This window comes from Somniosus microcephalus, chromosome 3 (assembly GCF_052327205.1).
Source record: "Somniosus microcephalus isolate GS21.2 chromosome 3, FLI_Smic_1.0, whole genome shotgun sequence".
Taxonomy (NCBI): Eukaryota; Metazoa; Chordata; class Chondrichthyes; order Squaliformes; family Somniosidae; genus Somniosus; species Somniosus microcephalus.
In genome coordinates, this window is record NC_140989.1 from 314,059,866 (window position 1) to 314,083,990 (window position 24,125).

The 24,125-nt window shown below is 41.8% G+C and overlaps 1 protein-coding gene across 8 annotated transcripts in view; it reads right to left on the reverse strand.

The window, feature by feature from the left end:
* LOC147122167 (fizzy-related protein homolog) overlaps positions 1-22,008 on the reverse strand; it is a 65,435-nt gene extending 43,427 nt beyond the window's left edge. For 2 of the 8 annotated variants that reach the window (XM_085982992.1, XM_085982985.1), the window contains exons 1-5: positions 21,496-21,756; positions 17,366-17,449; positions 13,866-14,067; positions 7,690-7,812; positions 4,909-4,972 (exon numbers count right to left, since the gene is read on the reverse strand). In XM_085982992.1, the coding sequence (XP_085839118.1) occupies positions 4,909-4,972; positions 7,690-7,812; positions 13,866-13,940 (262 nt within the window). In that variant the 5' untranslated portion in view covers positions 13,941-14,067; positions 17,366-17,449; positions 21,496-21,756. Of the gene's footprint in view, positions 1-4,908; positions 4,973-7,689; positions 7,813-13,865; positions 14,068-17,365; positions 17,450-20,823; positions 21,077-21,114; positions 21,463-21,495; positions 21,760-21,793 lie in introns of those variants that run through there. The other 6 variants (XM_085982986.1, XM_085982991.1, XM_085982987.1 and 3 more) reach the window with 6 other exon arrangements.
* Positions 22,009-24,125: the final 2,117 nt, after the last annotated feature.

Genomic DNA, 24,125 nt, shown 5'->3' on the forward strand with positions numbered 1-24,125 from the left:
ATGTTCTGGCAGAATGAGACAGCTGCCATGTGGGAGAGAGAAAAAAAAAGGGGGGGGGTGGGGGAGGGAAAAACCAAAACAAAGGTGTGGATAAAAAATATAAGTAAAAATGTAATAGGGGCCGAGGTTATGATCTGAAATTGTTGAACTCGATATTGAGTCCGGAAGACTGTAAAGTGTCTAATCGGAAGATGAGGTGCTGTTCCTCGAGTTTACGTTGAGCTTCCGTGGAACAATACAAGAGGCCAAGGACAGTGAGGTCCAAGTGGGAATGGAGCGGTGAATTAAAATTACAGGCGACCGGAAGCTCGGGGCCACCCTTACGGACTGAACGGAGGTGTTCCACAAAGCAGTCACCCAATGTGCGTTTGGTCTCCCCAATGTAGAGGAGACCACATCGTGAGCAGCGAATACAGCTTACTAGATTGCAAGAAGTACAAGTAAATCGCTGTTTCACCTGGAAGGGGTGTTTGGGGCCCTGCCTTTCAATCTATTTCATTTCCTTTCCAGTTTTGAAAAAGGGTTAGACCCGAAACGTCGACTCTAATTTCTCTCCACGGATGTTGCCTGGCCTGCTGAGTTTTTCCAGCATTTTCTGTTGTTATTTCGGATTTCCAGCATCTGCAGTATTTTGCGATCGTAAAGCATTATCGGGTCCTGCTCGCGTCTCCCAAAACTACCCACTATTCCAGGATCATTGTGGAATGCAAAAATAACCCCCGGTTTCTATTCTCTACTGCTAACAGTCTTCTTAAACTCCTCTCCAGTCTCTTCCACCCTCACCTCCAACAAGTATGAGGAGCTCATGGACTTCTTTGTCTCTAAGATTGAGACCATCCGATCAGCTGCCTCTGCCACTTCCCTTCCTTCCCCATGCCCACCGGGCCAAACCTTAGTTATTCTTTTTTATTCAGTCTTGAATTACAAAAGAAACCTGAAACATAGAATCATACAACACAGAAGGAGGCCATTCGGCCCATCGAGTCTGTGCCGGCTCTTTTGAAGAGCAATCCAGTTATCCCACTCTCCCGCTCTTTCCCTAGAGCACTGTCATTTGTTCTCCTTCAAGTATTTATCCAATTCCCTTTTGAAGGCTACTATTAAATCTGTGTCCACCCCACTAGAAGGCAGTGCATTCCAAATCCTAACCACTCGTTTTCCTCATGTCGCCTCTGGTTCTTTTGCCAATCACCTTAAATCTGTACCTTCTGGTTATCGACCCTTCAGCCATTGGAAACAATTTCTCTTTATTTACCCTATCTAAACCCTACATGATTTTAAACACCTCTATCAAATCTCCTCTTAACCTTCTCTGCTTAAGGAGATTCTAATTCAAAATTTAAAAAAAAACCTTTACACAACTTTCTGGCAGATATAGAGAAAAGACACCAAGAGTAAATAATCATAGTAAGTAAAAGAAAAGCGAAACCTCATGCAGTAAAATCAAGAGTATAACCAAGGAGGTTGCAATCTTCAGCCCACTAAAGTCTTGCAAAAACTGGCAAAAAAGGTGTTGAAAATTGTTTTAATTGTTTGTTGCATCTATTGGAGCAGATGTGAAAGGCGAAAAGACAGAAGTTTTCATTTTTCTAAATGATTAGAGAAGACTCACTAAACGTTTTGAATAATTTCAATTTTGAGGAAGGAGAAAACCTGATGTACTAAGAGTAAGTTTGAGCGATACAATCACAGAATGATACAGTACAGAAGGAGGCCATTCAGTCCATCGTGCTTGTGACAGCTCTTTGAAAGAGCAATCCAATTAGTCCCACTCCCCTGCTCTTTCCCTATAGCTCTGCAAAATTTTCATTTTCAAGTATTTATCTAATTCCATTTTGAAAGTTGTTATTGCATCTGCTTCTACCACCCTTTCAGGCAGTGCATTCCAGATCATAACTTGCGTAAAAAAAAATGTTTCCGCATGTTGCCTCTGGTTCTTTTGCCAATCGCCTTAAGTCTGTGTCCTCTGGTTACCGACCCTTCTGCCACTGGAAATAGTTTCTCCTTATTACTCTATTAAAACCCTTCAAGATTTTGAACGCCTCTATCAAATCTTCCCTTAACCTTTTCTACTCTAAGGAAAACAACCCCAGTTTCTCTAGGTTCTCCACATAACTGAAGTCCCTCATCCCTGGTACCATTCTAGTAAATCTCTTCTGCAGCCTCTCCAAGGCCTTGACATCCTTCCTAAAGTGTGGTGCACAAAATTGGCTAAAATACTCCAGCTGGGGCCTAACCAGTGTTTAGTAGTTTAGCATAACTTCCTTGCTTTTGTACTCTAAGCCTCTATTGATAAAGCCAAGGATCCCATATGCCTTTTTAACAACCTTCACAGCTTGTGCTGCCACCTTCAAAGATTTGTGTACATACACCCCCAGGTTTCTCTGTTCCTCCACCCCCTTTAAAATTGCACCATTTAGTTTATATTGCCTTTCCTCATTCTTCCTACCAAAATGAATCACTTCATACTTCTCTACATTAAATTTCATCTGCCATGTGTTTGCCCATTTCACCAGTCTGTCTATGTCCTCCTGAAGTCTGTTACTATCCTCCTCACTGTTTATGTTTCCGAGTTTCGTGTCATATTCAAACTTTGAAATTACGCCCTGTATACCCGAGTCCAGGTCATTAATATATATCAAAAAGAGCAGTGGTCCCAACACCGAACCCTGGGGGGCACCACTTACTTACAATGGGTAACTCTGTGATCCTGTACTAACACGGTGCCGCGCTCACTAGCAGTGCTGGCCAGAAATAAGTCTACAACACTGTCGTCTTGATTCTCCGCCCACGCTTCCTGCGAGCTCAGCTCCCCATTGGTGGAAGCATGCACCAAATTGTACTTCTCCTCAGGCCTTGTTTTTGGATGTCATCAACCACGCCTGCAGTGCATATTCCTGGGCCCCAATCAGCCATCCCTGCAACATTTGCGGCCCTTAAAATAACGTTGGCACATTGACTACCGTAGGATGAAGGAATCATGGGAGCTGCCAGGGTAATTGACATTCAAGAACACAATTCAGTTGCTATGGTCACAGACCAGCTGCACCTTCATGCAATGGTAACCGTTTCAGCTCAAACAGAATAGCATTGTGCCAGATGGCAGTCTGGAGGAAAAAAAAAATCAAGATATACAATTTGAAAATAATTAAAGGGGAAGTTAGAAAATTGTGTTTACACAGAGGGTGCTTAGAATGTGAAATTTTCTGCCACAAATTGTTACTGGAAGGAAAGTCCATCAATTCCTTTAAAAACAAAAATTAAGACAGTTGCTTGAAAAGTTGAACATTAAAGGGTATAGGAACCAAGCCAGAGAGTGGGGATTAGAATGGGTGGTTCATGTGAAGGCCTTGCTGTACCAAATGGCTCGTTTCTGTGCTGTAACGTTCTAGGATTCTCTAATCAGTTTAAGTGTGAATATTTGAGACATTCCTTTATCAGTATCTGACAATGTGTCAATTAGCTAACAGACAGAGGCAGATTTCTTTAAACAGAAAGCAGTGAAGATGGATTTCTTTTAACATTAGCCAAATTGCAGAGAGTTGCTGTATACTGTATATATATTTTCTATTTAATCTTAGACTAATATGAACTCTGAAACAGGTTCATTATAAGAATGTTACTATTTGGAAAAACAGAACCAGTGAAGGAAGTTGAGAAGAATGTAATGCAGGTGCAAATTCCCTTAGGAATTCATCCTCCTGATAGCAAATGTCAATGTCCAATGACTGCATATTGAAATACATGACACCTTGCCAGACAATTCAATTAGCTCTTTCTATATACTATTCATAACTCTATAATTTTTCAGTCATCTTATTTGATTGCGTTACAACACCCAAGGACACAAGAATAACCGAAACACAAATTTATTTTAGGATTAATTTTGCTGCCATTTTGCTCTTGTAGAGGCCAGCTGCCACCACCATATCCAAAGCCCATTGGTAAATCCGAGTGATGGATTTCTGCAAAATGTCACTCCGATTAGCATCAGCGTAAAATTTGGGCAAGGCTTGCAATGGCATTTCCCAAGATGTAAAAGCACAATACAATACAGATGGACAAAACACACCCAACTGAGCCAGGCGCACTCTAGGGACTCAGTATTGTAACTGGCTGGGTTTGGGTCAAGGTCGCTACAACTGGGTCACCAAACTGCATTAATGGGACAAGATTTAAATCATTCTCTTTCTGAAAAGTTTAAACCTTGAGGCGGAATCTCTCCTCTATGCACTATACATAACCCATTCATAAGGAGCATGTTTAGAATTTTGTTATAACTAGCACAGAGAAAATCTTGCCCCTGGTATTACATTACAAATGAAACTATGCTGTTAATTAGTACAGTATAATACAACTGTGACAAAAGTGAAATATTTTTATTTATGATGGTTTAATTATTGGATTTTACTCTTGCTGATCACAGCACACATTGGGCTAAAAGACAATCACTGCTAACTGTTTTCTCCCCCAAGTTGTAGAGGATATACACTGCAGTCTGTTTTATTGAAAATATTAATATGCATCTGTGGTGTATTCTTGTTAAACAAAAGGGGGCTCAATATGCTATTATCTGCTGAATGCAGGATCAATGGGGTCATGGGTCATTCTATCCAGCATTGTCAACAATAGCTAGCTGGACAAAGTTAATTTCCAACATTCAATGATTGTCCTTCCATCTTCCAAAGTTGAGGAGGTCATGTTATGGTACGTGATATACTTCAGTCAGCCACAGAAAGGTTTCTCTATTCAACCCCTGGGTCTTGCTACAGTTTCCAAGATATCAGGCAGATAATAATGCACTCTGGGTCATAGGGACACGAGGTTCCTTTACAAGAGTGACACTGAACCCAAAGAAATATCCATTGCAAAAGCTCAAAAACACAACAGGATAGACATGTACCGTACCTTTCCCATTATCAGAGTTCGCTTCCTTTGTTTTTCGATTCTGGTTGGGGGACTTTCCATTTTCCTGATAAAGACCAAAAACACAGCAAAGTCTTTACTGAGTGAACATTCCCTCTCTCCATACATTACACAAATTAGTGAAAAATGTTAACACAGTATAGTTAATGCCAGAACATTATTAGTAATAGACTAATAGGTAGCTTGGAGTGTTTATTACAAGGTTGTAATTCAATTTAAAGGGATCAAATGTGTTGTTGAATAGTGACAAAGGTATGCCTCCCATCATGAATGCTTGTTCCGCATTCATTGGTATTTTTGGAATGAGTGACAGGACTGACTTGTTCCCCCTTCCTTCCCTGCCATCATCACACTGATTGATTGTGGCACAATAGGTTGGTACACCAACTTGCTGTGCCACCATGGCGTCTTCCTAGATACACGTTCGCTCTCACTGTATGCATCCAAACCAATGTTCCCCGTAAGCTGTGTGGGCATGCAGCAATCCAGAGATCCCGCGCAGGCTGCTCACAAGCTGGAAGAGATACTGGGCATGTGCGGCCCCACTAAAGTGACCACGGAAAAAAAAAATTAGAGGGAACGTTGATGCAAACATGTGTTAAATGTGAACAATTGATACAGGAGAACCAGCAAAAACGATAAAGGATCCTTAGAGCAGGTAACACTCTCCAGCATTATTTGAAGCTAAATTACAGATGTGTTTTAAATAGTAGTGCAGATATGTTATTGCAATTATCAGCAAGGCTTAAGGTGCTTGGTCACAATGCAAGAATCTTTAGCAACACAAATTTATTGTGATGAATTAGAGTCTGCAGCAGCTTTTGCAATGCAATTTGTGAAAAGTTTCAAAGAAGATGATACTTGAATTTAGAGGCAATAATCAGAATTTCTCAATGATTTTTAAAAGTTAATTAAAAGTTCTCACAAAACTAAATGTCACTAAAAAAATTGTCCTTTCTTTTTAACAAAAGGATTTTCGGAGGCCCCGTGTCATCGATGGGTCCTTGCAAGTAGCAGGCGGCTCACTGGAAAATCACGGGTGAGCTGAGCAATTTTCCATCCATTAATATTAATAGATGGAAAACTGCCTGTGGTGTGGGGTGTTGAAAGTCCCACCCTCACTGTCCCAGCCCAGGTCATGTGTAATACAAGCAGTTTTACTAACTCTGCCCCAACAAGGTACCTTAAACCAGTGGTTCCCAAACTTTTTTGGCTGAAGGACCCCTTTTCAAAATTGATTAGTAATCATGGACCCCCCCCCCCATCTAAATTATAATACTCAATATGAAAGTGCGCACCCACCCCCAGTGTCATAACAATTCGACAGATCCCCTGTAACAACAGAAGTATTTTTTCTGTATAAAAATTAGTTATGCAATTAAACATAAATATTTCATTATTATTTTTGTTTTACTTATATCCCGGACCATCCCTGTATTATGACCTGGTTCAGTACATTCCCCTGAGTTTATATCCCGGACCATCCCTTGCATTATGACCCGGTTCAGTACCCTCCCTGGGATCTGATGCAGACTGTAATCTGCCCCGGTTTAATAAACTAGGCCTCCAGTGAAACTGAAAGTAAATGACTGTAGAGCCTGGAACAGGAGCACAGATGGTAAAATAGGGCTGATGAGTGAACATTAAAATGGACAGATGGCTCCAATCGCTGCCCTGCAGAGCTCAGTCCCACTCTCTGCTGAGTTACAAACCATTACGCTTTAAAGTTTCTCCCTGCATTATATAAAAGCTGAACACCCGCGCTGTCAGAGCCGTGTGCTGAATAGAGCAGAGTTCACTCAGTCACAGAGCGTGCCCCCGTAACCATCCTGTTTCTTCCTGTCATTCACACATCAGCCCCTGTCGCCCATCACAAGAGGCAAACTGACCCGGCACTGGGAATCCCCGGACTAACACCAAGGAGCAGCACTGCTCTGCCTGCTATTTTGGTGGACCCTTTGAAATCTTCTTACGGACCCGTGTGAACCCCCAATTGGAAGGAACCCGAACGTGAACACTCTGGTCCTGCCTCCTCCCCAATCCTCATTGAAAAATTGCAGACTGTAATGAACCAGAAACCTTTACCAACTAATGATTGGTCAATGTTTCACTGACCCAAAGTTTGAGAACCACTGCCTTAAACCCCTAACTGCACTGGCATAAATGTTTTTATTTCCCATATTTGTTTTAGCATGCATTTCCCTGACATTTTGTGCCAGTTACAGCCACTTGACACAATCATATGTAATGCACAATGCCAGATGGCAGATCTGAGACTTGGTCTTCTGCAAAATGGCACAACTTAAAAACTGACCAAGACATGTAGTGCCATTTCCCAAACCCTCCAAAGTGGAAAACTTCACTAAAGCACAGTGGCCACAAGATGGACAAACATGTTAAGCTTGTGACGGGAGTGAGATTTCCAATTTACTGTCAATTTTTGCTAAATTATGGTTGTTCTTGTGCCCAGTTGGAACAGGTTGAGCTGTCAAAACTTGCTTCACCAACAATCTTTACAGCCAATAGAGACTGGAAACTCTGATCCAACCAGTCTGGGCTGGATTCAAGACCAGTTCTCACAGGTCAATGTGTCAACATCATTAGGAGTTTTGTTTTAAAAAGTCATTACTAATGTCAATATTTATAAACAGTGACCCTCATCATCAGTTTACAGAGGGTCTACTACACTGACTTACATCATTTATGATACTGTTTCAATCATTGTAACTTATTTTTATAACAAGAGTATCATCATTCTCTTACATTTATGGTATGAAAGTTGATGCTCCAGTTGGAACTGGCCCGGGTTGGGATAAACCGGTCACCTGTCTTGCGAGGAAGGGTTGCTGGCGAGTTTGAGGTTACAGGTCTTGTGCTCAAGGCAGACTGTTTAAAAAAAATATATGTTCACATCAGCAGATTATTAAAAGAGAGGTAGAAATGATCTCAAAATGCATCAGATCCTGAGCATTATAGATAGAAAGTATTTGCATTTGGAAGAACTGAATGAATCAGTGAACTATAATACACTGAACACAGAGCAATTAACAGCAGTGCAACTATTGATTCCATTCAGTGCTAAACATCAGCTTAAAGACACTTATCAAAATCTTAAAATATAAAACCTCTTCCAATACCTACACCCTCAAATGTAACATATTAGTTATGGCTTCCTCATGCATATGGGTACATTTTACATAGTGTTATATAAATAATTCATGTAATTCCCCAGGACAAAGTTTACTTTGGATATTTAATTAGCACCTTTTTATCTACTTTATTTAGTTTACAAGAAAGACACCCACATCCCAGGAACGAATATAAAAAAAGAAAATAGAGGTTAAGATAAAGGGGGGAAAAATTTGGTTGCTTTACGCCTTCTGTTAGCGCCCTCGCGAATGGGACGCAAAGACTAGCGCCCGGGTGCAGCGAAGTTTGCGCCACTTGCAAAATTGACCAGACATTTTGTGGCAGTGCTAAACACTACCGCCACGATCTCTTGCGCCCGCAGATCGTGACGTCAGTCGAGTGTGCAACACCCGGGTAGTGTCCCGGGCCAGATATTGAGTGGTGCCCCCGCCTTACCGCCTGCCGCTAGCAACGACAGGTTGAGGGGAGCGTTTTGTAGTCGGGAAGGGCCTGGGGGAGCGCTATTTAAAGGCGACCGCTTCCTGCCTTTTTTGTCTGCGACATTTTTGCACCACGCATTCTGCGAGAGAGAGAAAGACTTCGGGAGAGATTCAACGCTGTGTTGAGGAGTTTTGGGTACTGAGCAGCACTTTGCAGGTTCATTTTGATTTGATCTTCCTTGCATCGATTTAGAAGAGACTGTGGGGGCTGCACTCCGAGCTCTTTTCCTGGGCCTCTCCATTGTTCTTTCCAGCAGATTTGATGTACAGGTCTCTCCAGGCCGTGATTCAAGGTTGCAATGAGCAAGGTGTGGATGGAGAGCAAGATCGACCCTCCCCTTTAAGAACTGGCATTGTGTCTGTGTTCCATTACTGACTGACATCACATGAGCTTCGCCAGCACTCTGAGGTAGCGCCTCGCTCCTCGGCGTTAGCGCCTTAAGAGAGGTGTGAAGTGCCTGATTTAGCACGCCAATCACCTCCAGGGGTGATAGAAGCCAAGTTTGCAGTCGGAGGCAATAATTAGCGCCAGGCGCTATATTTTGTACCCGGCCGATAATTGCGCCCCAAACGGGACGATGCTGAATTTCTCCCCCATAGTCTTCAGTCTTTACTGTTGTGCAACTTTTGCTTCTGGGTCCAGTGTTCACTGAAACGCATTGGTCTAGACTCAAATGTTTTCAGTAAAAAGTCAAAAGAAGTTGGCTAGTTAATAAAGTTCAGGTTAAACTAAATACCCCTCGCAGCCACTAATCACAATCAAGGCTTTAATGAAAAAAGCACCATATTCTCCAGTCTCTCCTCATCCTTGGTATCATCTTTGTGAACTTTATCTAAAAGCTCTCCATGACCTTCCTAAAATAGTGTACCAAAACAGTGCACGTTATTTGCAACTGTGGCCTCACCACTGAATTCTGAACTTAATTTAACTCCGTATGCCATTGAAATGCTGTGCAAGTGTTGGAGAGGACGACAACAGCTAATGCCACCTCTTTCCATTTCGCTGCAGCCACTGACGAAATTGCACGCTTCTCCCTTCCTCCAAACAAACTCTCCCTTCTTCTCCCAGCCATACCTCCAGCTCTCTCCCTGAAATTTCCAGACCAGTTTCCTCCTCTCCTTTGGCTGGGCACCTTCTCCATCTAGCTCCTTTGCCTGCTGTTGGCTCTTCTGTCCGCAAACATTTAAATAGCGCTCCCAGACACATGTTCCCTGCCCACCATACGCTCCTGGCCAATGACGGGTAGATCTCGGACAGGAGTCCACCAATCGATATTCAAGTTAGCTGACCCCAGAACACAGCTCGGGGTCAGCAGAGCACACTTTTGGCAGATGGGATTGTCCATCCACTTATGATCTGTCGAAAGCCCAGGCCACTCTACATAACAAGGGACAGTCAAACCCTGAAAAGATCTGAATGGTTAATGTCACCGAGTATGTTAAAGTACCCATTTGATTCGAAAAGTTTTATTTGGTTTCCACTGGATACACACAATTGCATCAGCCCAGAGGGAAAGCAACAGCAATCGTCTGCTTAGCCACAGAACCACTGAAATTTGACCTGCACACAAGTTTTGGTTATTTTTCCTCTGCTCTTTTGGTTGTCACCTCTCTGCAGTGCACCAGTCTTTCCTTCAGACCCTTCCCCTGACATCACTGCAGATATCGGGAATTCACAATGCTAATTACTACAAGCTTAAACCTGCCTCGTCCCGCTCGCCAGCACTGCTCCATCCAAAACAGGAACAGTGAACAATGCTCACAAAAATCCCACAAGTGGCGGGGGAAGGTGGTTCCAGAAACAATTCACAAGGCATGTCCAAATGTGATGATGAGAATAATGAACAAAAACCATGTAAAATGGTCAACTGCAAATTACAAACCTAATGCAAACTCTCCTAGGTTGACACCGATTTTTAGGAGACTGAGAGAAAAAAAAAGTATTGAGACAAAAGATAAAAACTGTAACTGGTGAAGCTTATAGCCCCTCTTCAGTCCTTCCTAGCCCAGCAACACACAGGGATGATGCACCAGCTCACTTAAAGGACAGTGCGATCAGTAATTTCTCATTTGGAGTTGGATATCCCCAGTCACGTGGCATTTAGACAGCAGCATATTGAGAAGGTTACATGCTGCTGAGAGCGGTCAATCAAATACCAAAGATGGCTGCAGGAAATGGAGGTTTGTACTTATTTTAAACTGGATTGTTCAAAAAAGCTTTAGAATGGACGACACACTTTGAAAATGGAAACAAAAAAAACACCTCTGTTTGCACACTTGTATTTCCAGCACCGGCCTCGATATTACCATGGCATTCAAGTTTGATGCTGTGGTTAATGTGCATGGAGATTGTTTCTATGGTAATAGTGTGAGGAATACTGAGCTATCAAACATTTTGCCACTTTACCGGAAATGAAATACAGCTTCTGTTCTTTTCTACGGCTAGTAGTCTTACATGACGCACACATTACAATTCAGATCAATATTATTCTGTAATAATCTGCAATAGAACTGCACAAAATTGGAATTTCACCTTTTTACTGATGAAAAGTAAAAGTACCCTCAAAATTCCAGCAAGCAGGCCAGTGTGTAGGTGGGCAGGTGGGCAGGAGAAAGAGAGTGGGAGTGCAGTTCAGAGGTTTCCAAACACCCTTCTGAAATTCTGCCTCTATCTCAGTTTCTTATTTCTATAATAAGAAACTAAGAAATAGGAGCAGGAGTAGGCCAATCGGCCCCTCGAGCCTGCTCCGCCATTCAATAAGATCATGGCTGATCTGATCCTAACCGCCAATCCACTATCACAGAAAATCAGCTACAGAGGCCAGTGACTTTGGTATTTGCTCACTTGCTAAAAGCTGCAAATGACCGAAATGAAACAAGGTTTCACATTCTGAATCAAAATTGGGGGGGGGGGGGGGGGGGTGGCAGGGAGAGAAGTGGTGCTAAACATGTGGCAGATGTGGTCTGTCCCAGTATCGGGCGCAGGTGCTGTGACTGACTGACAGTGGGAACGTTGGTGTGGGGGTGGGAAGAGGGGGAGGGCACAAGTGTGAAAGTAGCATTGAGGCAAGCAATCAGGTAAAGGCAAAAACATTAATTTTAATAATGGAGTGGCAAGAATAATTATGTCCTAGTTAATAGATATTTACTTCACATAACAAACTATCATTCACAAACATATTGATTGCAGAGTGTGTACAAGCTCTCTTCCAAAGAAAATTAAAGATTTCAAGTATTGCTATTTTGGAAAAAAACTGACATTACAAAATTATATTTCCAAATGTAAAAACATTATCTGTATCAAAAAGAAATTGTTTGGTGTCTTAATTTGAAGCCTATGAAGCATAGCTGGCGGCCGAGTACCATGAATGTATTTTTCCCTCTTTCTCTTGGCCGCCTTCTCAGATTTTCCCTCCTCATTCTCTCATTACAGCTCACCTGTGTTTGAGGCTCAAAGGTTTTCTCCTGCATTTTCTTGCTGGTAAACGACAGCGAGCAGGAGAGCGCTGCAAAGGCTGGGGTATCCCAACATCCACAGCAGCAGTGAAAGTCTTCTATTAAAGCTACTCTGAAGTGGGCTTTCACTACTGCGATGGACGATGGGATATTCCCACCCATTTCAGCGAGAGACATGCTACCAGCACAATGCATACACGCACGAGACTACAATCTCATGCTCCGGGCTCCCGCTGGAAAGCTCATCATTGATTCAGAAACATTTTGCTCCAACTCGGAAATTTTCTCTCCTGCTCTCCTGAAGCCACTCTGCTGGAGTGCAGTTCCATGTTCACCAATTACACCCTCGGGTATCTCACCAAAGTAGCCAATATTCAGGTGAGATTTTACAGCAATTATCAGCAGGGCATTTGACCTCAAGCTGAACCCAATTCTCTTCTCACCCAACATATCACACATGTGCAATTCCAGCAGGAGTTGATGAAAAGCAATCACAAACAGGAGTGTTAGCTGGTTTGCTGCTTTGTAAGCCGGGATTACTTAGGCCAACTGTAGCATCTCTACTGCTACCCTGGTCTAGATCAGCTATCACAGGAACAGGAGTAGGCCATTCAGCCCCTCGAGCCTGTTTCATCATTCGTGGCTGATCTGTATCCCAACTCCATCCATCCGTCTTGGCTCAATATCCCTCAATACCCTTGGCTAGCAAAAATCTATCCATGTCAGATTTAAAATTATTAATTGAGCTAGCATCTACTGCTTCTTGTGGGAGAGTGTTCCACACTTCTGCCAAACTTTGTGTAAAGAAGTGTTTCCTAACTTCTCTCCCGAATGGACCGGCTCTGATTTTAAAGTTATCTCCTCTTGTCCTGGACTCCCCCCATCAGCAGAAAAAGTTTATTTCTATCTACCCTATCAATTCCTTTCAAAATCCTAAAAACCTCCATCAAAATCACCCCTTAACCTACTATATTCCAGAGAATGTCTTTCATAAAGTCTGGCAAGTATTAGAACAACTCCAAGATTTACTTGATTGGTGTGCATTTTTGAAAGAGTTTTATGTAATCGCTCCTCATAATTTAACCCTTGGAGCCCTGGTAACATTCTGGTGAATCTGCGCTGCCCTCCTTCCAAGGCCAATATATCCTTTTGAAGGTGCGATGCCTAGAACTGTGCACAGTACTCCAGATGTGGTCTAACCAGGGCAAACTAACTCGGCACAAACCAGAGATCACAACTGGATGTGTCCTGCTCTGTATGGTTCAACTGCTCAACTGGATAAGTTCACCAAGGCATCCGAGGGGCATAGAAATGCTTTCTTTCAAAATGCACAAAAACACACCAATTTACAATAACAAAAAAATTCCAGGGAGAATGCAGTTCAGATCATCCACAGAATATGATGGCCACACCCTCAGATTAATTATATGGTTCAGGTGCATGTGAGGATCCCATCCAGTCTTTGGGGATTGTTTAATCACGGAGAACTGTATGAAATGGTTTCTATCAGAAGGTGAGCTACAAGCGTATATTCTACGTTAGGGTTGTGGCAAAGTGAGGAATCAGAATACTGGTTTTATCTTGCAAAACCCAACTTTACAAAAGCACAATTCATAATGTTAAATACCAAAACTATGACATTTCTGTGAGAATCCCAAGTACATGTCAACCTTGCTGGTTAATTTATCCTGGGTACTGAAAAAATATATATCTCTACTCTGCTAATGATGTGCTGGAAAAATAAATTAACTTTCAAACTACAAGCACATAGTACATCTCTCCAGCAGTGAAATATGAATCTCTCTTTTGAGGCTAACTATAACTTATCATAACTCCATTTCCATTTTCACTTACCGGGGAAAGCATATTGTCAGAGACATTTTGGAAATGTGTTTGTCGAAGAAGCCTCCGCTCATATTCTTGGTCCATAGTTCTGTGGTATATGTGTGACAGCGTGAATAGAGTAGGGAATCAGCAGCACCAGAGCAGATAACACTATCAGTCACTAGAGGATATGAACTCCCAGTCACCCTGCAGCCTTTCCTAATTTGCATTCCTGCAAAAAGAAAACACAATTATGCATCGAAACTAATAAAGATCGTCACTTTTTGGATAAATACATATTGGTTTTGAAACACAATTGCGACCCTACAAGATTTTCCACGTGCTGACATTGTTCAGTTTACAACATGACCAAAATGAACGTTGCACAAAATGCAGAAGACATACAAACACGGTCCAGCCTCTGTGTTTGCGGGGGGGGGGGGGGGGGAGAAAAAACAATGATGTTATGGAGCAGTGTCTAAAGCTTCTCCACTGATACTCTGCACAGACTTTTTGGATTGATGCAGAATGCTGTGGTACTAGTCTCAGTTTTTTTGTGTGAAAATGTAGATTTAAATTAAATGCTGTTGCAGTATTGTAAAGTAGGCCGACAGCCTAGGAAAATCTCGTGAGATGCTGCACACGGTGGAGTTTAGCAATCACTGGCCTGAAAATGCTCCTCTTGCTCAGCAGGTTTTCTTGGGCTCATTTGCTTCACTAGGGAGCTGCACAGCCATAAGGGAGTCATTTGATACAACAACGATGGTAGGTAAAAACATGCGTCTTCTCAATCTAGGCCCACTCATAAATAAGCCTGCTGGAGTGTAGTCATTCTTAGTAGTTAACTCTATAAGGCTGTGATGCTATCGGCAGCTGCACAGTGCTCCTAAAGGGGCCTTTCCCATAAAAATGGCTGATGCAGCCATCAGTCCCGATGCCTGCAAGCACACTTCAGCTATGCTTGATGCTCCCATTATAAATGCAAATAGGTGGGATGGATGTCCAAGAATTCAAATATTGGCAGGAGCATCATGTACCTGATCTGGCAATCACTGCTTCAGCAGTGCTCCCAGTGGAGCAGAGTCCGAATCTTCAACAAAAACACTCTTTCCCTCCCCCACTTCCCAAATGTGAATTGTTGTACAGATGACCCTTTTAGCCTTTTTTTATCTCAAAGGAAGGACAAACATGCATTTATATAGCATCTTTCACACCCTCAGGACATCGCAAAGCACTTCACAGCCAATGAATGACTTGCTAGTTTCCACACAGCAAGGTCCCACAAACAGCAAATGAGATACAGAACCAGTTATAATCTGTGTCAGTGGTGTTGGTTGAATGATAAATGTTTGCCAGGAAACTGGGAGACCCGCAGCGCTTCTTTGAATAATGCCATAGGATTTTTTACTTCCACCAGAACAGGCAGACTGGGCCTTGATTAACATCTCATCTGAAAGACAGCATCTCAAAAAGCAGCACCCCCTCACTGCTACACTGAAGCGTTAGCCTAGATTAGGTGCTCAAGTCCTAGACTGGGGCTTGAACCCACAACCTTCTGACTCAGCAGCAAGAGTGCGGCCACTGAGCCAAGCGGACACTTTCAGGCCGAATCAGCCGTCTCCTTCTGAATTAATGTTCTAAGCTTCCGGGTCCAGTGTTTCACGAACTAGAAAGAAAAGTTCCAACAAAGAGAAGCTTTTGAATGTACTTGGGGAGCATCTGATGTAGACAAGGAAGTGGTCCTGTAGCAGCTGGTAGTTTCAGTGTGAAGGCAGATGCACATAGCTTGTAGTGGCCAACGTTTGTATTCTACTACAGTAGTTGTTCATAGATGGACGCTGTCGCAATTCATTGCAATAGAAAATGTTAGATTGAGTCTTGCTGTAATGAGGTATGCACATGTGTCAACTATTTTCATACGCCAGAAAATACCAGTTTCAGAAGTAAGCCACTTAAACTAAGCCAGTGATACTCAGGTCAAGTTCAGTATAAAGTGACACCTCTTGGTGTATGTGCATTTCCACCGTCTACATAGAAATTACAACAAACAGGCCACTTGGCCCAACCAATCCATTTGGCGTTTATCCTCCATACAAGCAACAGTCATAATCTTATGTGCCTGCCTTGTTCCCACATCCCTTTATTTCCCTTTCCTTCAACCATATCCAACCCATTCTTAAATGTTGACATGGTCTCTACTTCAATCACAAACTCCAGTAGTGCATTCTTGCTCTTTGTCCTAAATCTCTTGCATCTAATGCTATAATCTATGTTCCCTTCATTCCAGGCCCCTCAATTACTGGAAACAGTCAGTCAGTTTCGATCTAATCTGTCCCTTCCCTTCATAAAGTTAAACAACTCTATCCAATTACCCCCTATTCTCCTCGGTTTTAATGAAAACAACCCCAATTTTTCCAAATCTTTCTTTGCATTTGTATCTCCTCAAATAAGGCAGCACCATAGTGCATCTGCGCTGTACCTACTCTATTGCCTTAACATCCTTCTTATAGTCTGGAGCCCAAAAATGGACTCAGTACTCCAACAGTGGCCTTGCTAATGTTTTACATAGATTCACCGTTACATCTTGCCTTTTCGATTCTCTTCACACACTCGAGTATAAAGCGCAGCAGTACAATAATTGGTATGCTTAGTCTCTGGTTACTACTGGTTGGGGTCAATACCATTCAGGAATGCAGTACTTTAAAATGTTTAATTCACTCTTGCAAATAATTTGTAATCAGAATAGCAACATTTACTACTCATTGCCTGGTTTAGAATTCATTTTCCTCCTTCTCTCTCCTTTCACCATCTTCCCTCTTGCAAAAACTGTCCTCAGTCAGTCGAGAGTCCAGGCTAGTTTGGGCAGCAGTCGGTTCTAGAATTATCACTGTTGGTCCCATCATCGCTCAGCAGAATCACTCAAAAGTGGGACTAAGCCCCCTTGACAACTCTTTCCATCTCTTCCTCTCCCCTACCCCCACCAAGATAGAGCAATTTGTGGAAAAAAATTGACTAAAATTTGTTTATAAAAGAAAGACAAATCTGGATGCCACTTGAAGTTGGGAGTGCAAACTCTGGTCCTTTAAATGGTTCTCAGTGTTCTGCTACTGGAGTTACCAGGATGTTCATAGCCGATAATCATGAAGTATTTAAGACTGCATTCTAACAGTTTTCTGTTACTGAAAGCCTGTTATAATGAAAACTCCCTTTATAATGAAAAGTTTCACAAGCCCCAGTGTAGTTAGTCAGTCAGACTATTCTATATAAAATTGGCCTCACAATAACATTTCAAAGTGGCCAGCATTATTAAATCAAATTCTATTGCAGCACAAAATAATGTAATCTTCTACTGGATCTGGTTGTTATTTACACTGGACAGTCACAGAATCCTACCTCACTTAGTGCAGGATTTGCCCATATTACCATAATGTGAGTTATTTTTAAGTTTAAATAATTCTGTAAATTTTATGCCATTTAAACCCTTTATTCTGACTACAGAATAGCAAGTTAAAAAGAAAACACTACATAACCTGTGCTAGGCACTGAGGCATCACTCTCGATCATCTGTCCTGCAGCATGTGAATGATGAGAAAATGGTAGTTCAAATCAGGAGGCTAGATACATATAAAAAAAATGATACAATGAATCAGGGAAATTAAATATTATGGAATATATTTGACATTGTACAGATGGCCTTCCTGGATCATTGCTTTAACTGGGACATGATCTTGCACAACATTCAAATTGCTTAATCCAAAGAAAGGCCAAAAATAATTTATTTAATTCAAATGAAAGAGCGCACACACACTATTCCAAGAACTGATGTCCTGGACTTCTGTGATAAAAGAATCAACTTAAATGAGGGGGAAAAAACCCTTTCACTATGGACATTATATAATCATGGTTAACTCCATTTAAGTGCAAAGAAACATAAAATACAATTCCATTTTCAACACTAGTATTAATTTGTATAAAAATAATGACTCTTTGCCCGGATTGTGCACTTCACCGTGCTTATCCCTAAATTGCACAAGTTCACCTTGTGGCATCACTTAAATTAATTCTATAAAGCACAGGCATTTAAATTGAAATGCAAGTGTCTTTTTGGATATTGCCTTCACATAGCAAAACCTCAAATAACCAAAATAAATTATATCATCATGTCCAGTATCTTCGAATAGTTTGTGTACAGTAAAATCATAAATCTAAGCAGATGTACAAATTTCCAATATTCTCATATTTAATTGGTTACGGACTATAAAAGGGCAATGGTATAGCTATTCTCTTCTATGTAACTATCTTCTCAGTCCTGATCTATTGTATACAAGAGGATTCATAATACAAATCAATGTGGCCACAGAGGAAACATTCCATATTCTCACTACAGTATATGGTTTCACATTTAGCATTTATACACAAATTAAGAACATGAGAAAGGACCATTCAGGTCATCAAGCCTGTTTCTTCCACAGACTGTGTACACTGTCATATCGTTGACTCTACCCACCTATCGTGAACACTACTCAAATCTATTCAATTTCAGAATAATCACAAATAAACCTCCAAGAAGATAAAATACTGTGAAATTTCTCCCCGATTCCTAAAAGTAATCAAAAGCAACTCCAGGATGCTATTCTAACTTTAAAATCCACACATACAATTTTGACCAATGACATTCCAAATCTCTGCAACATGAAGCACTTTGTGCCGCAAAATATTTCACCATCTTATAACCTACAATCCCATTCCTAAACAGATGTTTATCTAGCTCATTCTAAAAAATGTACTGATGTTGCAATAAGTAACTAGGTATATATTCTATGTCATTACTCTGGGGGAAAAAGATCTTTCTAATCGCTAGTGTCACGTGAGGTTTGCCTTTTTTTTTTTACACACACATATATATACTGTAATGCTTAATCAGTCCAAGAGTTGAGCTGCATGATCAGTGCGACTGTCTAGCGCACTGGACCACCACTCTACGCTCTCGCATCAGCACAGTACCCAGGCAATTCTACAAAAGGAGAAAAGGGAAAATTCAAGGGAGTGTCGTCGCACCAGGGCACTCATGCATTTCCTAGAGGCTTGTTTTAGAGTGGAACTGGCAATGGTCTGGGAGCAGAGCCTCAGTCAGAGAGATAGAAAATCACTTAAGAGAGTCTCTTTTTTTAAAAAATTAAAGTGGGCATTGATATTTTCTCTCTGGCAATTCTCTCTCTCCTCCCCCCCCCCCCCCCCCCACACTTAAAGCTGTTGACTCCTTAGTGTGGTATGATTTCACAGTGCCTACAGCCCTTCAGTATCTCACCCAAGGGGCAATTATTCCTGCAGTATTGTAGTATCCATACATATTGCCAAGCTACTCGACGGAGGGGCATAACATCTAATCTAATCATGTGCTCACAGGGGCACTGCCAGCAATGTAGTAATCAGGAGCAGGAACCCACAATGATTTCCCCCTCCCTAGCCCAAGAGTGCGGAGGCCAGCTGTAATGCCACTATCACCATCACAGTCGAATTCAGTTAATGCAGCCAAGTCCAGTCATCGAATCTACATAAGCTCACTGAGCATTACGGGGGAGGAGGGCAGCTTAAGGAGTAGTCAGTACCAGTTCTAATTATTCCTACTGCTATTTGGTAGACAAATAAACTTACAGCAATAACTTACTGGGTTCATGTGCCACTATTGTGCAACTCTATTCTGTATGCTCCAACCAGCCTCAATGAACCTCTCAGCTGGCAGTTACTCACTTTCTTTCCAATCACTCTTTCACTGTATGCAGTCCCTCTTTCTCATCTCTCCCTCTTCCATTCTCATCTCAGTTTAGTTTTCCTGGTTCTCATTCCACCCCATTCCATTTTTATTTACTGAATTCCCTGCTATGAATAGTGGGAGTTATAATCAAAGAAATATTTGCAGATACATGGGACTCTGACAAACCATATCAACTAGCTCTCCTCCACATAACATAGTACACTTTAAAATTGGAAACATTTTTCCTCCACGCCTATATGAAAATTCCTACATCTGCATGCATATCTGGTCTAGCTTTTCCATTTTAAATTCCTATGTCTACATTTATAATGGTGTGGAGATGCCGGAGTTGGACTGGGGTGGACAAATGTAAGAAGTCACACAACACCAGGTTATAGTCCAACAGCTTTATTTGAAGTCACAAGCTTTCGGAGCGCTGCTCCTTCGTCAGGTGACGAAGGAGCAGCGCTCTGAAAGCTTGTGACTTCAAATAAAGCTGTTGGACTATAACCTGGTGTTGTGTGACTTCTTACATTTGTAATGGAAACTATCTGTAAACTTGTCCCGCTGTAATTACACCCTCCTGTTAGTGATGGCACTTTAGCACCACAACTGGTGAGGGGCTGTAATTACAATGTGACAAGTTTACATATGCAGTTGTCATTATAAATGTGGACAGGAATATAAAAGAGAAAAACAAAAACTGTACGACTTTAAAATGGGGACTGAATTACAGATGCACACTCTGGTTCAATTATCCCCTCGCCCCTAGCCCCACTTCACATGCAGACTTTACTTGACTCCCTATGTACAAGAGATCTGTTAGTAAATAATAAAACTGAGACGTCACTGGCCGCAGAGCCCAATTGAGAGGTTTTCTTTATGCTTATAGGCCATCTAAAGTTAAAATAACTCATAAGTACACAACAATTCCTGACGCAAATGAAGCTGGATTGACTAATTAGCATATATTATAAACAATTAATAATTAATACTTTATTCAGTAGTATGGTACAATGGTATAGCTACCTTAAAGAGGCAGATAGGAAATCTTAAAATGTGCTTTGCCAATATTTTAAAATTCAATTAAATACCCGCAGAATAAAGAAAAGTGGCGAAATATAAAATGACAGCGTCAAAGCCCAGAATGTACTGGAAATCCGGCCACAAATGGAATTGAAAAGATCAGTAAGTAATAGCCAATGTCCAGAATTCGAGATGTAACCATCTTACTTTCCACACGCCAGAATTTTTTTTTCAATTCAAACGCTCGCACGAAACATGAGTATTTCCTTCCCAGGGTCCACTAACCAAACAGACTGGTAAGCGACGTTCGTAATTAGCTCAACGTTCACACATGTACTTCTCTCAGTCTTCAACTAGCCGCTCCAAACCCTTCGAAAAAGTTCCCAGCACTCAAGAAGGGAGTTGTGCTACGACTACTAAATATATACACATCAAATTTAAAAAATTGTAAACACACACACACACAAATTCGGAAACAGATCCGGAAGACAAGTCTACCTTGTCAGAGAATAAAACGATTACAAGTCAAATATGTTGCGAGGTTTTAATTAAAGTTGCTGGAAAAATCACAAGAAAGTGTAATTGCCGACTACATGGTGGGACAAGGCCAGGCTGATAGGTAACAACCCTGGTTACCAGGCAGTTGTGTCAATTTCACACCACAACAAAATCCAAAACATTCGAAAATGGAACGCGTCGCCTCAAAATGACCAATACGGGATCTCCGGGAACACAATGGAAACATTGTAACGAAATGTATCAACATTCGGCAGCAAAATGCCTCTCGATCACGTCTTTCGACTTCTGTTGCCAATAATGCCGACTACTATTAAAGCAGAGTTGTCAGGACAGAGTTTCCTAATATTTAGGTTTTATTACCTTTTCATCGTATTGGTAAAATAATATGCTCCTTCGACACGGAATGCTTAAACTGATCAATCGCCGACAACCTCATTTAAAATGACAAAATAAAAAAACCTCGGGTTCCCATTCAGCCTGTTTATGAAGAATCCCTACTCAATATGGCTCCGTGGCAAGAAAGTGCACAGCACTATGGGAATGGCTACCATAAAAGGGAGGGTTACATTTCATCACAGATCCGTACTCTGCGAGTGAGAAATATTTTACGGGGGGGGTGTATTTGCAATCGCCTGTATTCATTTAGAAGAAACATTACCGTCTTAAATATACATCGTGTCTCAACGGGTGTTTTCAATGTCCCTGCTGGTAATGACGAGTAGTGGTTATTCGTGAATTACGAGGCAAGTGCAGCTAACCAGAGGCTCCAGAATCCAGATGAAATCCTGTAACGTCACCCAAACCCTGACGTTTGTGAATTTCCAACAAATAAAATTGTGGGAAAGCATGAATGCACTTAGCTAAACTTTCTGTGTTACGGTCATCATTGTCTTGAAATTGCGTTGGACAAGTGGGGGAGGGGAGGAGGGAGAAGAGCTATGTTGTCTCGTTATGATGTCACGCAAGCTGTGATGTGTTTTGACACATTATGCACACAAACGAATAAGGATTTGCAAAACATTTTTTTCTTGAAGATAATACCCCTTCAAATAATATGAATCCTAGTCGTTATTTATTTAAAATTAAAATGAATTTTTATTTTAAATTAAAAATAAGTAATTGCAGCTCACCTGCTGAATTACTTCTGTTTACATTTGTGATGACCTAGGTAAGTGTTTTGTCATTTTTTGGCATCTTATGTTATCATTAATACAACATTCCTGGGGTGGGGGAAGGCAGGTTCATGTGATTATATATCTGACAATGACATAAAGGGGAATGCCACCTTGGGGAGAGGAGAGGGTGTGGGGGCTTTTTTCTCTCAGTCTCCATTTATCGCCTTATCTGAGGAAGGATGTTCTTGCCATGGCGGGAGTGCAGTGAAGATTCACCAGACTGATACCTGGGATGGCAGGAATGATGTATGAAGAGAGATTGGGTCAATTGGGCTTGTATTCACTAGAGTTTAGGAGAATGAGAGGGGACCTCATTGAAACTTATAAAATTCTAACAGGACTAGACAGACTAGATGCAGGAAGGATGTTCCCGATGGTGGAGGAGTCCAGAACCAGGGGTCACATTCTAAGGATAAGGGGTAAGCCATTTAGGACTGAGATGAGGAGGAATTTCTTCACCCAGGCAGTGGTGAACCTGTGAAATTCTCTACCACAGAAGGCAGTAGAGGCCAATTCGTTAAATATATTCAAGAAGGAGTTGGATATATTTCTTAAGGCTGTAGGGTTTGAAAATCCACAACCACGTTTTATTGGAGCCCTCTAAGGGCAAGGTGACCAAAATTGGATTGCCCTATACAGTTTAAAACCAACATTTTCGGCCAATGCAGTGGTCCCGAAAAGCAGGCTGGGATATCTGAATACAGGGGACTGTGGCTCAGAAGCGAGCCATAGATGTCGGCCAATCAAAACAAAGTGCATTCTCAAAGGCCAATCAGGGGACTGAGTCAGGCCTGATGCAAGGAAATCCCCGGCCAATGGGGACGACCCGGCCCAGGTTTGAATATGTGACTCACCCCTAATCGAGCTATGAGTACAGGCCATCATCACCTTAATCAACTCGGACTAGGGACAATAGTTTTGGGATCACTACAGTTAAGAGGTGGCCCAAAATAATCAAGTCCCAGGACTAACACAATGGGACAGCAGGCTTGGAGGAGCCACTGTGCACTCAAAACAATACCCCTGCCCTCACACTTGTAAACACCAATTTAATTGGGCGCGAATAGGCCGAAATGGAATTGGGTATAAAATACAGAACCAAGAGATTATTAAAAGGACCAGAAAAGAAAGAGCAGGAGAGCGAGTTAAGAAGCTGAGGGAGAGACGAGCTGGGACGAACTACCATCTAAAGAACTCCAACCACGCTGATGAGAAGATCCACCATCAGGCCCCAGACTCAATTGGCATACTGAAAGTTTACTCCGCTACCAGACGGCGCAACATCACTGCAAGAAACCGCACCGTATACCGACTCCCGTCCCGGGGACATCAACAAGAAGACACCAACGACCGAAGTGGCTGTGGAAGACGGCATTCACTCCCGCTATTTCGGGAGCCTTTTCCATCAAGCACAAACCAACCAACAACAGCAACAACCCAGCAACCGCACTCAAAATAGGCTGTGAGTATAATCCAAGGGCCTGCAACTGTCAGTCTAGTCTAGGTAGGAAAGTGGGTTGGTGGGATTGGACTTGGTAAAGTTAAAACAGTGTAAAACATTCTCATTATGTCCGTTCTCTCTCATATTTTATTTAGAGTTATAGAGTGTGTGTGTTTATTACGTTCGTGGTAGAACCAAATAAAATTGGTTCTCACCTGTTTTTTCCAAGGACTACTTGTCTCCGAGTGTCTATTTAAAGTGCATCATTCTCCATCCAAATTCTGGAGTTAGAACCAGATAGGGGCATTAGGGTGCTTCGAACCCACCAAACAAGGGAACAGCCGGCTAGGGAAAAAGAGAGAGGACTATAGGAG